Below are 24,556 nucleotides of genomic sequence, written 5' to 3' on the forward strand. Positions count from 1 at the left end.
CTTCCCCTTTTCTCCTTAGATATCTACCAGCTGAGCTGATCTCGCAGCTGTGTGAAGCCACTCCACCCTCCACATAAAAGGCCCCACTGTTTGCTAAAATTAGAAGAGAAGATGGTCAAACTACAGCAGACAGAAAAACAACAGGCTGAGCACTACAGATCAGTCAGCAGGAGGAAGGAGGGCAGCTGAGTAAGATTGCAAGTGCAAAAGAAATGCAAGAAAAGGAGAGGGGGAAACTGGAGAACAAGAGAAACGCAAGCTAAGAACTAAGCTAAGTCTAAAAAAAACAATGGAAATTCAACTTTCCTCAATTCTAAACAATAAAAAAATCTTAACATATAGATTCAGATTATTATTTTTAAATTGGGTTACACACATGGGAAGGAGATGACGTTTAAGATGTTAAAAATACCACACCCATCATCAGATAAAATAACTGGAATGATTAATGAATTCTTGGAGGTATCGACATTATGAACCAACACTGAATTCAGCATTGTGCTGGAGAGGACGGACATCAAAGGAGGTTTACATCAAATTATGTGGAGAATTTATTAAGAACAGGGGGAAAAAAAAAACCAAACCAGGAAGAAAATCAACTATTCTGCAGGCACCTTCTTTTTATATGTTATTATCATTACGTATGGCAGTAAAACAAGGAACTTCAAATGATGGCTAATTTCTAATCAGACTTCTGATTACTGCTGGAACTCTGAGGTCACTCATCACTCTTTCAGTTCAAATCTGAGCGTGTGAAATTCAGTTTAATAGGACTGACAAGTTAAGCCTCAAAAACTTGATAACTCACAGTTTGCAGCATGTGCTCCCTGTATTTTGTCTACGGAAACAACCTTGAGGCACCTTCCAGAACTTAAAGAAGTCCAGACAGAAGCAAGTTTCATCCAAAAATTAACATTCAGAGCACAGGATGCATCGACCATCGTGAAATAAACTGCTCTACAGTCATTAAATTTAGAATCAATTCCCTTGTCATTTAGCACTGCCTCTTCAACTGAAGGCAATAAGAAATTCAGAGGAATTTCGCAGTGATGCGATCTATAAGATGATCATTAAGATGAGATGAAAAGATGTAGGAATTTGAGTGATCCAAACACACTGATGCAACTGCTTCACCAATGCTGAGATTAACTCCTGTAAACCCAATGATTCTACGTAGTAAAGGCTATTTCCTCTTCATAAGCATTAAAGGAAGTGTTAGGGAAAAACTATGCCATATGCTACCTACCTATGCCAAACCTACATGTACTTCATAATTCATATTAAATTAATATGAATTTAGAGAACTACAGACTCCCAAATTCATAGCAAAATAGTTTATCTTGAGAAAAAATACAAACTTGGTAGCTTACATCTTTCTCCCAGGAAATACAATACAAAACAGTGTGTGAAAAAGGGAAGGACAAATCCTAACATGATACTCTTCTACATGCAATGTTAATGGCACAAAGAGCCCAGCAATTGCTTTTAGTTTTTGCCATCTACCAAAATTCAGCTACACAAAGATTTGGACAGATGATTAGGCAATGGACTTGCTGATGCTCATATTGAATCCCAGTGTAAGAATGTGCAGAAGAGAACTGCATGAGTACTGCAGTTCATTTCCTACTTACAGATCCCACTGACCACAGACACTGCGCTATTACACAGATCATCTCCTGCTTTGCAAGGGTTATAAAACATACACCACGTGAAACATGAAAACTCAAGAGCACAATTACACATATTTATATACATTAAGCTCAAAAATCGATGCTGACTCATTTTTCTAGTTGTAAATCATGCAAACTAACAACTAACCAAACTGCTGAGGAGATGGGAAAGATCTGATAGTTCAGTTACGTTACTGGAAAATACTTTCCAAGGTCTGAGAGTTTATAAAGCAGCATCTTCTCAACTGTCTTTGTTTATATTTTAAATGAACACAATACTGCAATTAAGGAAATCAAATGAAGCGAATGATGCTACTGGTGCTTAAAGGATTGCCATCACTATGTTTAAAATACTAGAACTATCTGGGGGTCTATTGAGCTCACAAAGACAGTAGAAATCTTTCACTGTAAGACAAAATAACAGATTTTAAACTCAAGAGAAAGACTCCACTCATTCAGGATCAGTCTAATGCCTTCATGTATTATGCTGTCACTGTAAGCTTTGCTCTTTAAAGCTTCAGACAGTTCCTGTTGTCAGGGGAGCACCTACACCCAACGCTCACAAGAAGTGAAACGCACCCACTCAGTACCAGAGAAGATCATTTCAATTAATTAATTATCCTACTCCTGGTCTGCTTCAGCAGAAAGCATCCAGAGTAAGTTACAGTTAACTGTTAAGGTGACTAAACCTGAAAGAACTCAGTTCATCACCTACATGTCTCAGTATAACCTACCCAGTCCCATTCCAGAGTTCCTGTGAGTTTTGTGTACTTGTTACTTCACTCACGGCTGACAAATACAAGACAAATTCTCATCGGTCACGTTAATATAAAAGCAATCACTAAACTCAAGAGGTCTCTGAAGAAACAAACCTTTTCCCTGAGGTTCCATACAAGAGCTGTTAGGTTCAAAAACAAAAGGGAAAAACACAAAGGAGATAAAGTATGTGATAGGGACAAAACAAACAGGCTTCTAGTCAGGGGTCGTTTAAATGTGCTCTGCACAGCTGCCTAATTAAATATTTCCTGAAAGAATGTTTCAACTCAACTAACAATAAATACATTGCAACCTGGCTAACATAGCTAGCCCCTGTTTTCTGCTTTGCTTCCAAAAATGGCCAGAAACGTTTCTGCTCTCCACACTTTGTCTTAGAAAATCTGATGCTCTACAAACACTGTATACCTGGATGCACGTCCTGCCGCCCTCGTCCTCTGGAAGAGTTTTTCACTGAATGAAGTTCTATAGCTTAATGGCCTTCGTCTGTATTCATATTTCATGTACATCAAAGCCAAAGACGGAAGAAGGAAGCAGAACAGGTTGATGGGAAAGGACAGGGAAGTCATTAGCACAGCAAGCAAAAAGAAAAGAAACACTGCGTAATATTAAAAGCAAACACTGAACGAACAGGAATGCAATTAGTAAGGAGTTACTTCACGATGCTCTTTTCTGAGCATTTTGCTTACTCAGGCTTTACAAGTTCTCCACAAACCCAAATATATGTCAATTCAACTTTGAAATGTTATTCTTTCTGCTGCTTATGGCAAGAAGCTACAAATCCACAAGCCACAGGTACAAAATCAGGTCTAAGTTTCACTTTACTAATTGCAAATAAATGCTATTTTATATTGGAGATTTGCCCCCCATATATCTAAAGATACATAAGCAAGCTTTATATTTAAAGCCTAAACTAAGAAGTAAAATTTAATTACTGAGATCACACATACAGGATCAATTTAAGAGCAAAGTAAAACATTTGACAAGGTCACTGCAGTAAGAGAGAAGAATGTATGACAAAGCTTAACTCGAAGCATACCAGTGGCTCAGAATTTCAAACAACTCAATAACCAAGACATTCTAAAGCTAACCAGACAAGACACACATGCAATATACACAAGCATTATAGAAGATATATGTCCACATGTTAAATGCAGATAATAGTCTACTTATATGACATCTGGCCATGCTATCTTGGTCAGAGAAAGAAAAAATAGATTGCCATACAAACCATCAAAATCAAGACACTTTTTCCCTATTGTGTCTTCCTCTCCACATGGGGATATCACTCCTTCTTTAAGACAGCAATGTTATTAAAAGAAACATGGGACAGCCTATTGCTTCAGCTGTTCAACTGGACAAAACTGTTCCCAGAACAAAGAACTTTTAAGTGCAAGATGAGCTAAAAAAAAGACATTAACTGTAACACAGTTAACTAACACTGTTAATACCTGTGTTTTTGTTCTTGCTGCAGTAACTGTGCAGCTATCTTTCTCAAGTCGGTCACTTCCTTGATTTCATCATCTTCTTCAGCCAGCAGCTGTTCTTTCTGGAGCCTGAAAAATTAAACATCAGTGACTTGCCTGACTTTAGTAGAGCAAGATACAGAAACAGCAACAAGCAGCTCCTCATTGTTTTTCCTGCTCAAGAAGATGAGCTCTGTGTTTAACAGACTTCTATATGCAATGAGTTTATAAGTAAAAGCCCTCATCAAAAAAGACTGTAAAGATTTACCTTTTTTCATCTCCCCAGTCCTCATTGTGCTCTATCTTTTGGGATTTCTCAGGATGTTTTCCTCGTTCCTGGTTTAGGATGAAAAACAAATTAGACTTCAATTTAATGCACACACACAAAGTAGTCTGTTGATTGAGATTTGAATCAAGCTATGCTACCTTTATGTAAGACAACAATGGTCCAATCTGCACATCTCCCTGCTCAGGAACAGCTCCCTCCTCTGCATTAGGATCAATGTAATCATACACCTCCTGGTCTAGTGAAGATTGATTAGGAACAGAAAAGATAGTATTAACAATTCTCTTAATCAAATGCCGAGAGAAAAGTCACAGTCAGAAGTACCAATGAAAAATTACAGATAAAGATAATACAATTAAATCACATCTCCCTGATCCATCTTCCTTCATTTATGATTCTTATTACTTTTTCTTTTCCTGAATTGACAAAGACAGAATTCCAATATACCTTCATATCATTTTGTGCCATTTTCCCAAATTATCTTAAGAAAAGCAGTTCTTTTACTTAAAGTGACAGAAGCACTACAGATATTACCTTTCTGAGGATCGAGTTTACTCCCCATTACATGATTGTCATTCCTCACTGTCTGTTCCCTTGTTGATTCTGATACCTGGGAGTGAAGGCTGATTGTATCATCATCAGATGGCTGCAAAGACAATCACACTAAATACAGAATTTGCATATAAACCACATTGATAGATGATTTGCTAATAAAGCACGAGTTATAACATGACACACCCATATCACAAGGAATAGCTCCCAACACAGAAACTTCTTATTTCTTTTAAGAGAATAACAGTTTAGGGAACACTGACTGATACTATCAGCTCAATGGTTTAACCTGTACAAACATTTAAAGGGTGTTAAGTGTACTTTGTTAAGCATTTCCCAAACTATAAGAAGTAGAGAAGCAAAGAAAATTCTATAAAACAGGTTACAGAAATTCACCAGTGAAATACACTTACTTCTGTTGTGGACAATCTTTTATCTCCATTATCGCTTCCAATGCCAGAGTCTGGTCCATGATTTTTATTGGGATAAAAGTCCTCTATGCTACTTAAAATTTAAAGAATAACAATGAATGAAAGGAACTGTAGTTTTGCTTTTAGAAAAGAAGATAAACATACTTTTATATATATTTTCTATATATTCATCTGTAAATCTTTACTTGACATAACAGAGATTTTTCAGTAACTCCGATCCAATTTAAGACTCCAGAAATATTACCTCAAAAAGTAAATTCTATGACTGAAGTTGCAGCTATTGAACTGCAAGAATAAGTGTTTTACATTCATTTCTCCACCCCAAAGACCACTGCATAGCAAATGCTAAACAATAAATTTAAATGAAAGCATCAAACAAAACAAAACTCCCATACTCACCTATCTGTGAGCGGCTGGGAGGGGATTCGTTTACCCAGAGATGGAAGATCCAAGGAATCTGGTTTTTTATCTATTCTGAGGCATGCCTGAATGCTGAGGAATTTAAATATATGTACTTTACCCTTTAAGCATATCTGGAAACAAAAAATAGTTCTTAATTACATAGCATGTCTTTAGAAAATGCAAGCCAACAAATTCTTTCCTACGTTGATGAGTTTGTGCTCACAATCCCTACTAGCAGAAATACAGCCAAGAAATAAAACCTGACTGGTATTAAGTTAGGACCTTAAAGAGGAAACTCTTCTAATGTCAATTACTGAAGCAGAATTTTTCCATACTAACCTGTGCTGGTGGTATCTGCATTGGATTGTTATCCAAAACTATGACTTGTAAGTGACGTAACTTTCTGTAACAAATTGGAATTTCTGTAATTTTATTACAAGAAAAATCCAGCTTTACCAATGGAAGGTCTCCTAATTCTGTATGGGGATAAAGAAAAAAAGAATAAGATATCCAATTAACACTTTACCTCATTTAGCTACATTCAAGAAATGGCAATGAGCAGCTTACCATCTGGCAACATATGGAGATTGTTTCTTCTTATGTTTAATTCTCTAAGTGACTGCAGTTTTCCTATTTGCTGGGGAAGAACCTGAAGTTCATTGCAGCTAATATCCTAGATAAAAAATACAATGAACAAATTATCTGTAATGAAATGAAACAAAAGCAAACTGCTATGAGATCTGTTATAAAGCATCCACGGCAGATCTCACGTCGTTTCTTCACTGTTTAGTGACTCATGTTTCTGAAATCCAATTCAAAAGGTTAAAACAACAAATGATGGAACACTGGTTTTGAAACTAAAACTGTACCCCAGGAAACAAAGGATCCTGCTGCAGTTTCTATGTCAGCTACAAAGTTCTTGTATCACTGCAGGCAAGTGATTTATAATCTGCTCCTTTCATAAAAATACTTTTTTCCTTAAAAATCTTCAATCAAAGCAACAAAAATGTACAGAGTAATGCTAGGCTCACCAGTACTTTGGACTCGAGCCCTAGAATGTAACAAAGTAGTGCCAAATGAGCACAGCCCACAGCTACTTCTGCCTCCAACTCACCATCTATGCGGTCCGTAATCAATAATCACACTGATATAATCAGCAGTGTCTAAACTTTTCTATTTCCAGTAATAATTTCAATAAAATACACTGCAGTGACTCATTTCCTAGACTAAATACCAGTACATTTTAGATACTTATCTACATAATGAAGAATTGGAAGCTGATTTTGAAGGCTAGCTTCTAGTTACTCGCTCAGCTAGGACTCAACCAGAAGCCAGGCCTTAAGCCAGCCTCCTTCCCCATCACACAGCTCCAAAACTTCAGCTGTTAGCAAGAGAGATGACTGCACACAGCTGGATACCTCAAATCATAATACCTCAGAGGCTGCTTGGCATCAATTGTTGATGAGATGCTGAATCTCTACAACACTGAAGTATAGAAAACTTCTCACCAAATTGACGAGAAGAAGACATTAAAAAAAGCCTCGCAATCAGAATCATGTATTACTTGTAAACTGAGAAAGAAATGTTGTCTTATCTCATAAATTAGGTCACATTAAAAGATCTCCAGGGCATACACACCTACTCCCAAAACAGGATATGGTTTACTTGCAGTGATCAAGATACACCTGAACTGGGAATAGCACAAATCACTCTCTTCAACCTTACCAAAGCAAGGGAAGGAGGAAAGGCTGGGGTGGCCTTGGAATGCATAAGGGGACAACAATAATGGGCTGGCATAACTTCTATATGAGTATGAATTAAATAAACAGGAAAGAATAAATGAAATTATTTATAATTTAATTAATCTTAATCTTTATTAAAGAATAAATGAACTTTGCATTCTTACTTTAAAGTCATTATTGATTTATATTTTTCCTTACGCTGTAACAAAGTCCTTATAGTTTCCTTAACACAGTTAATACTCACCAACTCCATCAGATCTCTCAGCTTCCCAATTTCTTCTGGAATGGAGACCAGCTTATTATTACTGACAACCAGAACTTTAAGCGGAAGATCAAACAGGTATTTTGGCAACGTTGACAGAAGATTTCGACTTGAAAGAAAGAAAAATGAACAAGCAAGGCTGGATCATAATACTCTCTTGAAGCCTGATGTTAAGTCTCAGATGCTGCTTTTCTCCTATTCTAAAGCAACGTTCTCCACCAGCTATCATTTCATTTAAGCTTTAGTAAGTTATAATTTTCATCATGAACTCCTCACCAGAAAAAAACTAAAACACATACACTGTAGGTCTCCTTTTTATTTGGATAAATGAGAATGTACTACAGCTGAATTTTGACCACCCAAACTGATGGAGTCTACCAGTTATATTCTTCTCATCAAAGCCCAACCAGGGGGATCTAAACAAAGTCACTGCTTCCCATGCCATTTGGTTGTGTTGCTCCTATGCCATTACCAAAACTCTCAACACCTATTTATTACTTCATTGAATAAACAGGTAGGTTTTAATTAACATTGACTTCTTCAAAGCAGCTTAAGTCTGCTTTGGTAACAAGATAGATATTGTTTCTGACAATTTTAAGTCAGCATCAGGAAATCTAGTAGTTGTTGAGTGCCACTGCCAGCAGTGCATATAATTGTTCTCATAAGATACTTGTACATTGAGGAAAGAGGCATTAAAAAAGAACCGTGGTCAGATGTGGTATGAAAGCAATTCCTTTCATACCTAAAAAATTACAAGATGTCATCAATTGCCTCTACTTTAAGTCAGAAAAAAATAAATCATATTAACTGCTTTTGTTCAATGGATACATATTAGAACAACTGTTTCCATAGTCAAAAAAAGTTTCCTAATGTTCTTTTCCTACAAAAACTCAAAAATGTTTCAGTTCCAAAGAGGCACTGTAAGTGTAACAGCAAACTGGAAGTGAACTGTCACCAGTATCTCTGTAAAGAACAATGTATTTACTTCATTAACACCAAGTGGAACATAGGAAGCTTTGGATGCATGCATGGGGTTTCTATCTCAGGCAGATATGACGGGCTTTTTATGGTGGGATGGAATGAGATACCATGCACGAGTAAACTTTTATTTGCGGAAACTTGGCAATGAAAAAGTAATTCATCAGCAGTGAAACGCTGGAAATTCATCTGAAGTCACTGAGGCTGTTTTGTGTTTGAGAAAGGAACAGCCAACTTGGAACTGTCTCCAGTCTCCCTCCAGTCTTTTAAATACAAAATGAGAAGTGGAGATCACGTGGTTCTCTTCTGTAAGGAAATATTTAACCTAGTCTGGCAGTGTTTCCCTGTTGTTCACCACTGCAAACCACATGCGCTGTGAAAAAAGCACTCAGATATTAGCACAAAAAGGAAGAACAGAACTGAAACAACCACGACCTCAGGTAAGGTGACTCCTGAAATAACACACAACACCCATTTCAAACTAAATGCTACTGCACTTCTGCATGGAACACCTCAATTACCAACCAAAGAGAAATGGGATTTTGCTCCTATGAAGGAAATCTTTCTTTCAAAAACAACCACCAACACCACCAGCAGCAGTTCTATTGTATCACGAATCCTCTGGAGAATCTCCACATACAGATGACTTAATCACTATAAGAACAGATATTGGAGGTTTAAAGATTGTTGTGGGCTGCTGGTTTGGGGCTGTTTCTTTTCCCCTCCTCTTTTCCAAGTTTAATTCACAGAGTTATTTCAAAATAAGCCCTGGAATCAAGTCTGACATGTTAAACAGCTCTCAGCTGAGGAAACTGATCTGGACTTTAGATAGTCAGTGTTCAAAGTGTGAGGAATATTGTGGAAAACAAGGCCAGGGCTCTGTAAAGGAGGGTTCCAGCCAATTCCATCTGCAGTATGTTCACAGAACAACTTGAACAATCTCCAGTTGAGCTTCTTTTCTTCTAAGAAAAACCAACCGGGCGCTTTCCAAGTTTAACAGTAAGAATGGATGTGACTAATGTACATAATGAGTAGGATGATCCAGCCAGAGCCATTTACCCCAAAGAAAGGTAAATTTCTAAGGGTAGATTTTAAACCGTTTGTTAGAATAACAGTAAAAACAAAGAGAACTTCAACAACTCTCCTTGCAGTCAGCTACCACAGTTTATTTAAAGAAGTTCTGCAAGGCAGCCAATTCCTGCCCACAAAGGAAGCGGGAAGAACTGCTGGCTCTAAAACACCAAGGATACAACAAGCACAATTATTGTGTTTACCTGGACAGAAACACAGCCACGAGGACAATGTTTCACAGAAGCAGGATGCCATCTTTGCAATGAGGGAAACTGAATAACAACAAAATACAAACAATAAGACAAGCATTACTCACCTAATGTTCAGGTAGGTCAGCATCTGCAGGTTTTTTATAGATTCTGGAATGGATTTGATGCAGTTGTGATACAAATTTAACGTCTCCAGTGGTGCAAACAGCCAGACATCAGGAGGAATTTCAGTAAATCTGTTCTTGGAAAGATCTGGAAGTAAAAGGAAAAAAACCTTTTAAGTCAAAATTTTGCCCGCAATAAGAGAAGATTAAAAAAACCACCATTATTCTTAACATGCTCAAAAAAAATCCAAGTATAAAATAATTCAGTTTTAGCAGATGTTATTACATATGATTAATCGGCCAAGAGGACTTAAATACTGAATAGTGTTATTTGATACTCATTCATAACAGAACATAGGAAAAAAAAGTCAGGAATTAAGAGATGTTTTACCCACTAGTAGTTAAGAACGTTTAAAATGAAACTGAATCTCACTTCTTGTCCCTGTACTACCAGTCACCCATGGAACTGCTTTTTCCCCCCCCCCCATTCTAGGCTTAAAAGCCAAGAAGGGAACAAGCCCAGTAAACATTAAATGTTTCCTGCTTGACAGCTACGTTACAATCTAATTTTGTTGTGCACAATATCTGCAATGCTAAAGCAAAGTCAGCAAAAGAAACCCCTGCTTGTTTTGCTCAAGAGCTACCATTCTCATCTAAAAATGCATCCTTTATTGTAAGCACAGTAACTGAGAAATTCTCCAGTTGCACATTTATGACTTAGCTAAAAAGAGGATAAATTCACACTATCGATGCCAGAAGTACATAGCTGTAAAAATAAGGCTGCAATTTACCCCAGCCTAAGAGCAGCAAGCAGCCATCTCTTTGACAACAGCAATATAATACTTTAAGTAGGGTTATTCATACGATGTATGAATGCATTATGACAATCTGCATGCAGAAGTTGGAAGAACACAGTGCAGACCACCTCTAACTGCATGTAATCTTCAAAGATACATATACAAAGGAGTGTATATACATATATGTGTGTGTGTGTGTGTGTGTGTATGTATATATATAAAGGAGTTCAAGTGGAATACGAACCTTGAGTTCAGGATCTATTCACTTAACTACCAAAACCTGTGCCATCAGGCCCTGGAAACTACCTTCTTGATGGAAAATAGGAATTTACTCTAGAAAGAAAGCCTGCTTTTCTGAAATTCACTGGCAACCCAAGATGTTTCAAAAGGATGTGGTTTCTCAAAAACGCTGAACAAACTCTTTAAAGAAAGAAGTAACACAGATCTCTTGCTATTCCAGGCTTTAGTTCTCAGTTTCACTGGCCTTCTGCTTAGCCCCTGTAATAGTAGTAGCAGAATAAACTGTTTCTCCTGTTGTAATGAAGTGGGGAAGTGGACTAGAAAGTGGCTGGAGAAGTGGCTAAAGGTCACTTTCAGGCTCAAAGGAGAGAGCTCACCAGCTTTAAGTGCAACCTGCCAAGCAGTTGTGAGTGGCATTATGCAGGGATCAATGCTGGATGAAGGCTGAACAAGCTGTAAGCTAATGACATCGAGATAGAGAGGGAGAAGAGGCAACTCAAAGCGAGAGGGTTGGGGTGCCAGCCAGAATGTGCCCCATCAACAAGTTAGATCTCCCCGACCAATGGCAATGAGAATCACCCGCACATAGACCCGCGTAAGACTGGAGAAGCTAGGAAAGCTGTTGAATCCAATGCACTCATGTTTATATCCTGACTTTGCATGAGATGCGTTGAATCTGAAGCACATTAAAAAAATTCTATCCATTTTTATAGTAATGCTTTAATATAGCCCAGGCATTACAAAAAACATATGCACAACTAACACAGAAGTGAATTAATGACTGAAACTAAACTGTACATACAAGACCTCATCCTAAAGATTTACTTATAGCCAATCTGAACATGGATTGGAGACCAACAGTTGCAATCTGTCATGCTAACGCTTTAATTAAACTATAACAGCATAAAAAAGGTTTAATTATAATTCAGACAGTGATTATTACTTCACTTGACTGAAGACATATAGGCAGGCAAATGCTACTACTTAGCACAGCACTCCAAAGCCACCCTATGAATACATGTGCTACCAACTGTTGTTCTACTACACAAACAACCCTATCCCTTTTTGCTGTCATATCCCCAATGGGAAGACAAGCCCCTGCCTTGAGGAGAGCCTGCCAAAGAGAAAACTGATATTCATTCTGTCTGATAGAGTCCAAGAACGATATGAGCACCGCAGACAAGACTGAGGCTCTGCTAACATTACCTTCTCTAAGGATGTTAGGCTTCAAACACATTTAACTTCACAACTAACCACGATAAGCAATGGGCACTATTTGTACTGGAGCAGCTAAGGAAGAGGAGGGAAAGATTCTCTCTCTTTAGCCTTAGAAACAGTACAAGTGACTCTTACCTTCAAGCATTATTTTAGGGTGTAACACAATGTAAGTTACATGATTTCAATACTTAGTCAGAGTCTTTTAAGAGTTAGTGTAAGGGAAACTGCTGATCACAGCCTTATTCTCTGATTAACCACCTGAGGCAAGCAACAAGTCAGCCGCAGGAGCACGGGTGAAGGTAATTCAGCTGTGCTACTGGAAGGGGTAGAGCTTGACTCCACCTCTCCTAGATCCCATTTAAGGGCTGACCGCCACTAAGGCAGCATCTCTTTCTGGAGATTGCTCGTTTGTGGAGTTCTTGTGATAAGCCTCAACATTATCCATCTTGACTGAAGGCCTCAGAGTTGGTGGTGAGTCTTTTCCTTAGATACCCTCTGGCTATCTATTTCCAACTATACATAACTATACTTGTATTATTCCAACTATACAGTTAGAAAGAAATAACATGATTTAAAGCAAAATGTAAATGGACTTTTGTAGTGAAATAACAGCATGCAAATACGAGTTAGTAAATACCAAAGCGTTACAAGCTTCTACACCAACCGAAAACAGGTTAAATCCTAGTCCCAAGGAGTAATCTCCCTTTCACTCCATCTCCACAAGCAACACCTCTGCTAGGCAATACCACCATCAGAAGACTCCACACCTGCAGTCCTGTTAATGCTTAGGAATAGGAGGGTTTTGTTTTAATTAGACTGCATCAACATTTAACTTTATTACAGTGCTTACATATCAGGATGATGCTCTATTACAAAATGCTTGAATAATTAATGTATGACAATGAGATGAATTATTATGTTTTAAGAATGCTTGGTTTCCTGGTGCATGCAAGGAAAAATGCTTACAGAGGCTCCAGCATCTCTTATGCTGGTAGTGGAGATTTCTTGCTAATAGAGTTCTATCTTCTCTCATCTACTTTAATAATTACAAGACCACAGATCATCACTCAGAAAATCTGAAAGCTCGCAGTGTAGCTGTCGGTGAAGAAAAGGATGTCAGCTCTTTGATAGGCCAGCTATATGTCCACAAGTGAGCACAGCACACCCACCTGCATTTATCCACTCTTCAGTGTTTTCAGCAGCAATCTACAGCTCAATCTGCAAATGTAGAGCTAAAACAAAAGCACGGAGCTGTTTTTTATAGAGCTAAGCACAAATCGTGACTGAGCAAACACACCGCAATCAAGTTGTGCGTTATTTCCATCCGAAGGAGCTCTTTCCAGTGTCTGTTATTACACAGCTCATGCACAACAGTTTGATACAAAGAATTTGATAGAGCAGGAAATCAACAAGTCAGACCCTGCAAAATACAAACTGTGTTGATTTGTCACTTTAATACGTCCATCTGTTGGCATCACTGAGAAGCATTAAGTCCTACTTGATTATTTTTCCCCCATTTTTTTCCTCCCACCAACATCCTAAATAACTGCTGAATGTCAGAGCACACCCCAGTCTGCGCCCATCTTTCAAGCAAGACATTTGTTTTTCACAAAGAGTAAGAATGCTTCCAAGTCTGAGCAGATCTCTTATTACATACACTATTCCAGCACTGTAACCACCATGAGTTTCTGTTGATTTTAAAGTCATCAGTAATCTGTCACCCAACCACTCCCACCACAACTATGTATTTGTAATAAGTTGGACTTATGACAGTTTATCCAGCAGCCTCTTCCATATCTCCGTTTTCATGTCTCTTCTGAGATAAAAAGACCTAAAAGCATCCCAAGCCTGCACATCTCCCCTTCAGATGTGTTTAACACTACACAAACTGTATTTCCACATTTCCTTTAGTCTTGCCATCTTCCTCACTGAGAACAATTAAATGCAGATGCTCAGAAACGCAATTAAGAAGCACTGATAAGCTCACATGAAACTTGAGTTATCTGTATCTGAAAATACCATCTTTCATTTTAATACTCTGCCAGTACTAAGCTTTGAAAGACCCTGAAGTGCAGCTAGCACCTTACAAGCATTTAAGTGTGTCACTTTAGAAATGAAATCCCTTGTACTGCATTCTGTACTACATCTTTCTCCTTTGATAAGTAAAAAGGTAACAAAAAGCAAGACAAGCGGATATATTCTGTTCTATTAGCAAAGCAAAGCTGCCAACTTCTGTTTTGCTCTTCCCATACCAGAAAACTACATCCAGGAACACGATTTGTCATCACTGTTGGCACTAATAATTTCCTCATTTTCTATCTTGTTTCAATCCTCAGAGCAATCATGTAAGTATGTCTAAGTGATGTGAGCATTCTAGGACAGGGAAAAAATGCTTTCATGAGTCAGAAGATACACGAGGGTAAGAGCTGAATTTATGAACCTTAAAACAATGTCTTTTGAAGCCTGATATTGAAGACACAAGTGGTGCATGTAAAAAAAGAAAACTGAAGGAAAATGTGTAGTTCACAATCTACTAAAACTGGAAGGCTCCTTGACATGTTTGATGAGAAACCAAGAAAGGAAAAGATCTGGTTTTATTACTAACCACAGAAACAGCACTTTGTAGGAAAGAACCAATTTTAGTGTTTAAGCAATGATGCTTTCTTTGATCAGAACAAAATCAAAGAATCATAGAATGGTCTGGGTTGAAAAGCACCACAATGATCATTTCATTTCAACCCCCTGCTATGTGCAGGGTCACCAACCAGCAGCCCAGGCTGCCCAGAGCCACATCCAGCCTGGCCTTGAATGCCTGCAGGGATGGGGCATCCACAGCCTCCTTGGACAACCTGTTCCAGTGTGTCACCACCCTCTGCGTGAAAAACTTCCTCCTAATGTCTAACCTAAACCTCAGTTTGAGACCATTCCCCCTTGTCCTATCACTATTCACCCTTGCAAACAGCCATTCCCCCTCCCTTCAGGCCACAATAAGGTCTCCCCACAACCTTCTTCTCTCCAAGCTAAACAAGCCCAGTTCCCTCAACCTTTCCTCATAGGAGAGGTGCTCCAGCCCTCTGACCATCTTAGAGGCCTCCTCTGGACTCGCTCCAAGAGCTCCACATCCTTCCTGTGCTGGGGGCCCCAGGCCTGGATGCAGCACTGCAGATGGGGCCTCACAGAGCTGAGTGGAGGGGAACAATCGCCTCCCTCTCCCTGCTGGCCACTCCTCTTTTAATGCACTGAAATGAACAGAGGATTCTATGATAATCATGAAAAAGCTTTTCAAAAAGATGGAAATATCAGTGGAGACGCACAAGACTTGGATGAGATTCCAGGCAACCTTGCTCTATTTGGACCTGTTCCGAACACAACACTGTCCTAAATGACCTATGAAGGCCCCTTTCAACCTTATTAGGGGATTTAAAATTGCAGTCTGAATGACACAAGTGTAACTATCTTAGCACTGTTTGGCTATTTCAAACATCAGCCCATTCAGATGATACACAGGACAATTAACGATGCATCTATAAAAGCTAAGTGTGCCTAAATACATATCTGCTTCATACACAGCATATGCGCCCAACCCACTGGTTTTATTTATTCCTCTTCACTTGGTGGGACCCAGGCAAGCCAAAAGGTTGGACACCCACGGTACAGAGGATCCTAATAACCATGACAGCCATTGATTTACATGGCAACATTAAGCAAACACCCATCTTCACCAGGAATGTATATGGAAGGGGAAAAAATCCCAGTTCATACTCATCTTTGGGTTAACATGAGTTTAGGTGTCCACCTCACCAAAACAAAATGGAACCCTTCTGTGTTTTAAGAGCTGTGCTCCTATGCTGCTACCAATTATAGGAGGAGGGAGAAAGAAAAGCGAAACCAACTAAGCCAGAAACTGAAATCTACATCTGGAGGGATAAAAGAAGAAACAGATTAAAGAGAACTTTTTGCAGGGATTCTGATGACAAGTCCCTTGCATTGGCTGCCTACCCTTTCCCATTAACATTCAAACAATTTACAAGCCAAGGTTCCTGAAACTCCTCATTCCTCCCAGTTCCTCAGGTTGGAAAAGGCCTTCAAGACCATCAAGTGTGTATATAAACATCAACTGCTTCAACTTCAAAACATAACATCATTATTTTTTAAATAACACACTTGCCAAGGGTTTTTCTTTTGTATTAAGCTTAATGAATTTAATACCCCAATATACCTGTTTGCTTTCCAACACTAAGAGCTATGGTGAAGGGCTCTCCTCAAACTGGTCACATAGCAGAAGAAAAGAAAGCTCGATGCATGTGCTAATAACTTATCGCTCAGGAAATGAAACTCACCAGCACACCTCCCCTGTCACAAGGACACTGAAATCCATTTCAAATGGATTGCTAAATGTTTATGTAGTAAGATTTAAATGGATGCTTATCTGGCGCATATAGGCAAATAAAACAGAATGAAGATAGACTGTTCTTCTATCTTTGTTTCTATTCTGATCTTTGTGGTTGCTCCACATTTTAACACACATAGTAAAATGGTAAAGATTAGACCAGACCTCAGCACTGGCTCCTAATGGCGGTGAGCACTCAGGACTGAATGACAAACACCAGGACTCACTCTGCAGCACAGACTCCCCCATAAATAGGAAGCAGTGGCAGAACTGCTATTCCTTTTAAACAGCAGACAGATATAACTTCGGAATTTAAGCCTGTGTACCTCATTTTATGCCATCTAAAAGCCCTAAGAGGATTTTTTTTTATTACATTGCCATGGTTGAAATGTAATTGCAAATCACCTGTAACCATAGAATGGCTTGGATTGAAAAGGACCACAGTGATCATCCAGTTCCAACCCCCTGCTATATGCAGGGTCACCAACCAGCAGAGCAGGCTGCCCAGAGCCACATCCAGCCTTGTCTTGAATGCCTGCAGGTAACATTAAGTTTTGAACTTCCACCTAGAAAAGCTCCATATAACTCATTAAATAGTGCAAGTAATGTAATCTGAACGTGCAACCAACGTGCTGAAAGAACAAACCGCTTCAAGTCTCTATGGGAAGACAAGATCATTTTAAGAAATAAACTTCATAGAGGAAGGACCTGGTTAAGAAGGAGTTTATAGTATTTCACTCTCACGTCCTTCTCCAGCTTCAGTATGTTGTTTAACTACTACTAAGTGAACACACTGACGTTTCAAAGCTCACACTGATGTGGTCATATTACTTTCCATCTTTAAGTTCTGAAAGCCCAAAGGCAGAAAACAATGCCAGGAGCAGGGAACACCCATACCTGGATGCTGTATGCACTGTGTAGCTTGTCTCCAAGAAGATCCAGCACAAAACATACAGAGAACATAAGCACATGTAAGAGAAGACTACACAGAACAGGTTTTTTCCAGCCTGCAATAGACAACTGAGCACACAGTAAATTAACATCACCTTCAGTAAAAACACAGGGCTGCAAATGTAGTGATTAAGTAATGGGTTAAAGAAATATAATGAAAAAGACACCAAAAAGAGATAGGAAGTGGTGTTTGGGTTCTGGATCCAATAACTTCAGAAATACCTGCTCTGTGGTTACCCACTAATTTCAGCCACGCAGTGAAAGCAAAGCAGGAAGGAACCATACATGGCCACGTAATTAGAGATCCTCATAATGCAGAGCGGAAAAGTTGCGCAGGCAATGAGAAGCTCTCTTACAAGAGAAGCTTGAGATTGAGACCCAGTACACTGCTTTGAAATCAACGTGGCTTTTTCATCTTTAATACCAACACTTCTCTGCTGCTCGTTGGTTCTACCAGCTGAAACGAAATAACATAGCAACAAATCCAGGTAACTGCTTGTTCCAGCACACAGATGGTGAAGGATTTGCATCGTGCAAGTTACACCTGCTGGCCAGCAGCTTATGAACAAGTGGGGCTGTTGAGATGAGGGCTTCCCTTCAGCCACATACAATTCATCTTTGCTGGGCAATTACACATTGACTCAACAGGCAAACTGAACCTTCCAAGTGCTTGGGAACATATCAGTAATAACCCTGTCCGGCCAAGGAATAAACACATAGTTCTTTAACATAACTATGGAGTAGCTCTGCATTTACTGTGCAGCACTCCAACTGCCCCTGCACAGTTATCTTATTGCTAAGGACATATCTCAGCATTAAGTGCCAGCCCTGCCAGCAGGACAAACATACAGTTCCCAATCAGTTCCAAGAAACCTTCATGAGTCACAGGACAACGAAGCTGCAAAAGCAAAGGCTAGTGCTCTTCTTACTGCATCAGGCTTTGCACACCAATTCATGACCTAAATCCACTGACCACTTCCTCTAATAACAAATAACGAAGTTACTTATAAGGTATCACAAAAAGCTCTTCAGACCAACTGAAAGCAGTATTTCACAGGTTAAACCTTCCTGCTATTCCAAGACACAAACAACGTCATGGCAAATCCAATTTCACTGGATGGAGAATACAAAAAGTCCCCCCCAAAATTACATGTTTCACGTTCTTTAATTACACAGACCAACATCCCAGATGAAGATGTAACACGGATTTCTTTTGACACAGCATTAAGATACAGGCTGTATTATTCATAATGCAATTTGCTATGCAGGTTAACAAGCAGTTGTTTCAACCTCATCTCATTGAGCTGAGAACTTCCTCAGCTTGTCTATAGTAATAAGCATCTTTAACAAGCATTCTTATTACTGGGCTTCAGCAAGAAAGCCTCAGAGAGCATACATAACTCATCTTGCCTTTTTCCAAGCACTGGATAGGCTCACAAACCACAGAGGGAAATTTCCATGTCTGCTTTCTTATTAGTGGTGTCACTTCCAGCTCCTGCATCTGATGCAGGTCTGAGCAAAACAGCACTACAAAAAAAACCCATGTAACCTGAGGTTGTTCCTATTCAAATGTGAAGAAGTCAGTACTGAAGAACCGCATCTTTCAAGGTGTTTGATCTCTAGAAGGTAACCTACATTTGTGATACACCTCATATTTGTATGTCTCTTAAATTCCAAGTGGGACTCGGTGTTGTTCAATTACTTGCCATCACTTTAACCAACACTGGTACCAGCAACAAACAGCTTCATTCACACAGGAAAACAGAATTGCTTTAGAAGCGTATGCAGCAGAAGAGCAGTGCAAATATCATTCCCATGCAATAGACATTGAATATTATTAACCCATAGGCTCTGTTGCTTTAAAACTGTCATTGCACGGATGACTAAATGCCTCGGAAAGGACAGAAATATGATGTAAAAAGCAAAGTTGTGCACTTAACGTAGGCAGTGGTACTGCCAAAGACATGCATGTTTCTCCCAGCCCCACCAGGAACCACAATTGGGAACTGAGCTGCTGGCAATAAGATGGTGATTAGCCATGACAGGAGGCCTTGTTCTCAAGCCATACTGGTAATAGACTGGTGTTCCTCCTCAACCATATGAAAAGGCAGCAGGTGGTGAGCAAGGAGAAATTTCCAAGTTAATGTATTTACAGGCTGATGACAATTGCCCGAGGTTCCTCCTGCATTAAAACCTGGGAATCGAGGGCTTTTTGGGGCATCTGTGCATTTATCCGGAGTAAAGAAATAGTTTAGTGAGCCGTCACTTCAATACATTTCATATTTACTTTGCTCATGTTTTGAAGCACTGCTTACGAAAGAAAGAAGCCAATTCCTAAAGGCAAAGGCAGCCTTGGGTCAGGACGGCAATACAGCACAGGAACCTAGCAGGGAAAAAAAAGCAGAACAGAAACCACACAACTCCTCAGCTAAGCAGACAGTGATTACATTGATGTGATTACTCAATTACTTAACTGCCAGGGGCTTAATGTTGCTCACACAGCAAGAAGCAAAATTACACACACGTTAATAAAGTGACTGGAATATTCATACATCTCCTGATATCTTGTGACTTTTTTTTTCCCCTCCTCCTAGAAGTGCATTTAACAGATGCATGAGATTTGTTTGAACAGCCAGAGAGGAAACTCAGGGTTAACGTGAGACAGGAGACACATGTAAGGTCTGAGCTGAACGGCCAGATACAGGCTGCCATACTTACAGCCCAGCATTAAGTCTGATCACATCATTTAAGATGCCCAAAATGTACCATCTTATTTGCAAGTGATGGACTGGCAAACCACTACGTAAGTCAAAGTATGGCCAGACAAGTCCACGGGTATCTCTGAGGATACACATCAACTGCAGCCATGCGTTATAAGCACGTATGTCTCTGTAGGTATGAAACTCACCAAGAACTGCAGCAACAAAGTAATTTCTAGTTATTTTACTGTCATGAAGGTGGAACATTCTGGATTTACAGCGATGCTACAGATGCTTTCAAGTTCTCTATTGTGAGGGTGGGGAGGCGCTGGCACTGTGGGTGCCCCCTCCCAGGCTGAATAGATGGGGCTGTGAGCAACCTGGGCTAGAGGGAGGTGTCCTGCTATAGCAGGGGGTTGGAACTACAAGATCCCAAAGGTCCCTTCCAACCCAACCCATTGTATGATTCTATGCTACTCCATAGACTTGTGATATGTACAATCAGCTTTTGTATCCAGACTTGTTAGAGGCATCCTGTATTTTTGGAAGGCTTTGTTTGTTTCTATAATGTTTGTTTCACGCCACTGAACTTCAGCGGCTGAAATGACTTAAACTGAAAGTGAAACGGTGGCAGTATTTCTGACCCAAGGCTTTGCCCCCCCATACCTCAGCCTGCACCTACAACCTCACTCATGGATACACTGCATTGTGAAGGAGCGATAACTAATTACAATGCCAACAAATGACTGCCTATGAGGCAGCAGCTGATCCTACATCCAAAGATCTGTGCCATACTGATACCGTAAAGTATGTCAGTGATTCATCACCAGAATATCATTTACCCACTTATCAAAAGAAAAGCCCCATCCACCCAGCCAACAGACGTCAAAATAAAGGCTACACATCTTCAGTTCACCAGCGAGCTTCTGAAAGGCACCTAAAATTCATATTGCATGGATTTAATTGGCAAATCACTATTACTATCAATCAGTGCCGTGGTGAAAATGCTTTCGCACAGGCTCACGCCTGTGAGCCCAATGAGTGATTGCAGAAGCTGCAGCACTACGGCTACCCCTGTCAGATGCTGCCTTGGAGTGTTTTCATACAATGTCCTTCACGAAGGTGGTGGTGCTGAGAGAGCCCTGCTGCCTTCTAAAAGACACTGTACTCAACTACACCCAAAACCAGAGCTAAAGACTAAACCCAGATGCAACGAGAGGCAAAGCAAACACGGGATCTTCGATGCACCTGCTTCAGGATGCAGAAAGTCTTTTGTTAGTGATGCTCCCTGTATAGAACGTGTCATTGTAACGCTTTGGTTAGCGAGCATTTATTTACCCGGCGAATCGGCCCACTGTGATACTGAATGTGTTTAGTGGGGACAGAGCTATTATTCCTCGGGACACGTTCTTCATTTAACCTCATGCCTGCATTCTGAAATAACCAACACGCTTCTACCTACCCCCAGTTCTGTGGTGCACATAGGGATGCATCACACACACCGAGGGGGGGAAAAAAAAGCCAATAAGCCATCAGCAAGGTAATGGATACAAGACTGGGGTGAATAAACCCACCCTTCCCGTGTTTTATACCCACGGCAGCCACAAGGACGGCGGCATCCTTTAACTCCATGCACCAAACGCAGCCCACAACAAAGCCCACCAAGAATGCGGATGTGATGGAGCAGCAGCACAGAGCTGGATCAGGTGCCACAATGGGCAGGCGGCACTCACAACAATAACGCAGCCATTCACAACCAAAACAAAACACCACCACCCTAACGCGGGGTTCATTCACTCAAGGAGGGTTAATTCACTCACGTTATTCCGCAAGCAGCAGCAAGCAAACCCCGGCTATAACAAAGCGCCGTGGGGCCACAGCACCGCAGCGATGCGTTCGCCCCATGGCAGCCCCCCCTTGTCCTTGTCCCCCTTGTCCTTGTCCCCCACCTGCTTGCGTGGTGTCGCTCAGGTCGTAGCCGCTGCCGGGGAAGTCTCGCAGTTTCCTGCCGCTGAGGCACAGGATACCCGAGCTGCCCGCCTCTTCCAGGGCCCGGTCCAAGCTGCGCACCGTGTGAGGCTGAGGAAGGGTGGCCGCCCCCCAATGCGGCCCGGCAGAGAAGGACAGAGTGAGGTGAGCGGGGATCCCCAGCCCCCCCGGCCCGTTGTTATTGCTGCCATTGCTGCCGTTGCTGCCGTTACCGCCGTTACCGCCGCCGCCCCCCTGCCCGGCCGCCATCTTCGCGCGGCGCAGCCCAGCCCCACAATAACAACAGCGGGGCCGCCAGCCGCCGCCACTGCGCATGCGCCGCCGGGCCTGCAGGGGGGAGAGAGGAGACGGCGGAGGGGGGGCGGCGCCCGCTCGGTGCCGCTGTAGGGGAGCGGGATGCGGTGGATCCCGCTGCCTTAATGAGATGCTATAGGAAGAGTAATTATCTGTATTAGCGTGTAATCTGCTCCTGTTAGGTGCTGCATATTCATCTGTCAGAAATACCTCCACAGCCGTCATTAAGAAAGCCTCCTAGACCCGCGTTTTAATGCGATAAGCAGAACCTGCTTTTATGCTGTGGTTCTTCTAAAGGAGGATCTCAAAAGGATGGGAAGATATGTAGTATTTTTCCACGTGTAGCCGTGCATCGTGTCTAATATGGTGACCGAAGGGAAGCTGCCCCTGTAGGCGGTGTGGAATAGAGCAGTGCACATTCCTCGGCTATAGATTCGTGCAGGCTGACCCATAGGGCCCTCCCTCCCATCCCTGCTGCTCTCCCTTACATTAAGAACCAGCAATAGGCAGAACCAGAGCCATGTATCCAGCAGCAGGAGGCTCCTCAGACCCCCATGCCATAATGATCCGCAAGCCATGGCCGTGCCATCCCTTGGTTTCTTCTATAGAGCAGAGAGTGTTTTCTTGCTTGACACGACAGCAAAAAGGCATCCAGGAAGATGTGGCAACGCTCAGATGTTGCAGTGTGACTGCACAGGATGAGCTATTTTTGTGCTGCCACACCACAGACAGAGGCTGTGTGTACAGAGACTGACAGCCACCCCAAACCCCCCACTCCCACGAGCAGCTTCCACTTTGAAAGACTTTGTGGTTACCCACATCCTCTCTAGATAGAAACTCACCAAGAGATGACATGCACAAACATCAAGAGGCAGCGTTAGTGCCCTACGGGGATGAGATCTAGATAAGGCTTTGATCTGCCCAGCTTTCAGTGTGGATCACAAGCTGTGGCTGCTCACAAGATTTACGTTGCTGTTGCTCTGGGTAAGGTGAGGCCAAGCCATGTTCCTTTGGAAGCATCTTCCATCATCCCACAGGTCGTATCCCAGGTCAGATCCATGACCTGGACAAGGGATAAGGGCATCAAAGCCAGGCAACAGGAATCCTCCTAAGATGTCAGCACTGACCTTTCTTTTCAGCCTTTAGAGTCTTTCTTGCTTTAAGCAATTAAAAGCCAAAGCTTTCATAATGTTCTTGCTGTGCTTCATTAGGAGGAGCCTCAGTCCTCTGACATGTGTGAGGCACAGAGATAACACACACATGGTTATTTCAGCACTCACATGATCCTTCCGCCATCTCCTTGTCTGCTCTTCAATTTCTTCTCTCTTTGTACATCAGTGTATGGCCTCTTCCTAACTGATACTGCTCTTCCTCTTCAAGACCTGCAAATGTCCACAGCCTTACACAGGGAGATAAAACAATCCCCAAATAAACAGATTCCAGACTAAAATGTTATCATTTGGCACACTGAGAAAGCAAAGCAAACAAACCAAATAGGTTGAAAGGCAAGTGCCACACTGGGAGTGCTAAATGGCAGTGATTTATCTGAAACACTATCTTGAAAGAGCTAGATATAATGCAAAATACTCCAGCATCTGATGCTCCAATAGAAAAGAAGCAAGCAGGATTCCATCTGCCTGCTTTGGTGAGCAGTAGCTGTTCTTAGAAGTCTTTTGTACAGACCACAATAAAACAGCAGATCCATTAATGAGAAGATTTGCAGTGCTCTTTCCATAGGGACTTTATCCTCAGCTGATCATTCTAACATGATTTTTGCATGGTTATCCTTCCTTCCTTCCTTCCTTCCTTCCTTCCTTCCTTCCTTCCTCTTCACTCCACTTCCTTCCTTCCCCTTCCTCCTTTTCCCTTCTCCCTTTTCCTTTCCTTCCTCCCCATTCCTTTCCCTTTTCCTCCCCCCTTTCCTTTTTCCCTTTCCCCTCCCCTTTTTTTTTTTATTCCCCACCTTTTTTTATTCCCCCTTTTCCTATTTTCCCTTTTTCCCCTTCCTCCCTCCTCCCTCCCCTCCCTCCT

The 24,556-nt window shown here is 41.1% G+C and overlaps 1 protein-coding gene across 6 annotated transcripts in view; it reads right to left on the reverse strand.

Moving 5' to 3' along the window:
• LRCH2 (leucine rich repeats and calponin homology domain containing 2) overlaps positions 1 to 22,522 on the reverse strand; it is a 34,589-nt gene extending 12,067 nt beyond the window's left edge. For 2 of the 6 annotated variants that reach the window (XM_015860157.2, XM_015860154.2), the window contains exons 1-12: positions 22,192 to 22,522; positions 9,951 to 10,095; positions 7,568 to 7,694; positions 6,149 to 6,254; positions 5,921 to 6,057; positions 5,579 to 5,712; positions 5,162 to 5,252; positions 4,731 to 4,842; positions 4,337 to 4,434; positions 4,179 to 4,246; positions 3,896 to 4,000; positions 2,853 to 2,930 (exon numbers count right to left, since the gene is read on the reverse strand). In XM_015860157.2, coding sequence (XP_015715643.1) covers positions 2,853 to 2,930; positions 3,896 to 4,000; positions 4,179 to 4,246; positions 4,337 to 4,434; positions 4,731 to 4,842; positions 5,162 to 5,252; positions 5,579 to 5,712; positions 5,921 to 6,057; positions 6,149 to 6,254; positions 7,568 to 7,694; positions 9,951 to 10,095; positions 22,192 to 22,480 — 1,490 coding nt within the window. In that variant the 5' untranslated portion in view covers positions 22,481 to 22,522. The remainder of the gene's footprint in view (positions 1 to 2,852; positions 2,931 to 3,895; positions 4,001 to 4,178; positions 4,247 to 4,336; positions 4,435 to 4,730; positions 4,843 to 5,161; positions 5,253 to 5,578; positions 5,713 to 5,920; positions 6,058 to 6,148; positions 6,255 to 7,567; positions 7,695 to 9,950; positions 10,096 to 22,191) is intronic. The other 4 variants (XM_015860160.2, XM_015860159.2, XM_015860156.2 and 1 more) reach the window with 3 other exon arrangements.
• Positions 22,523 to 24,556: the final 2,034 nt, after the last annotated feature.

The sequence above is a fragment of the Coturnix japonica genome, chromosome 4 (assembly GCF_001577835.2).
Source record: "Coturnix japonica isolate 7356 chromosome 4, Coturnix japonica 2.1, whole genome shotgun sequence".
Classification (NCBI taxonomy): domain Eukaryota; kingdom Metazoa; phylum Chordata; class Aves; order Galliformes; family Phasianidae; genus Coturnix; species Coturnix japonica.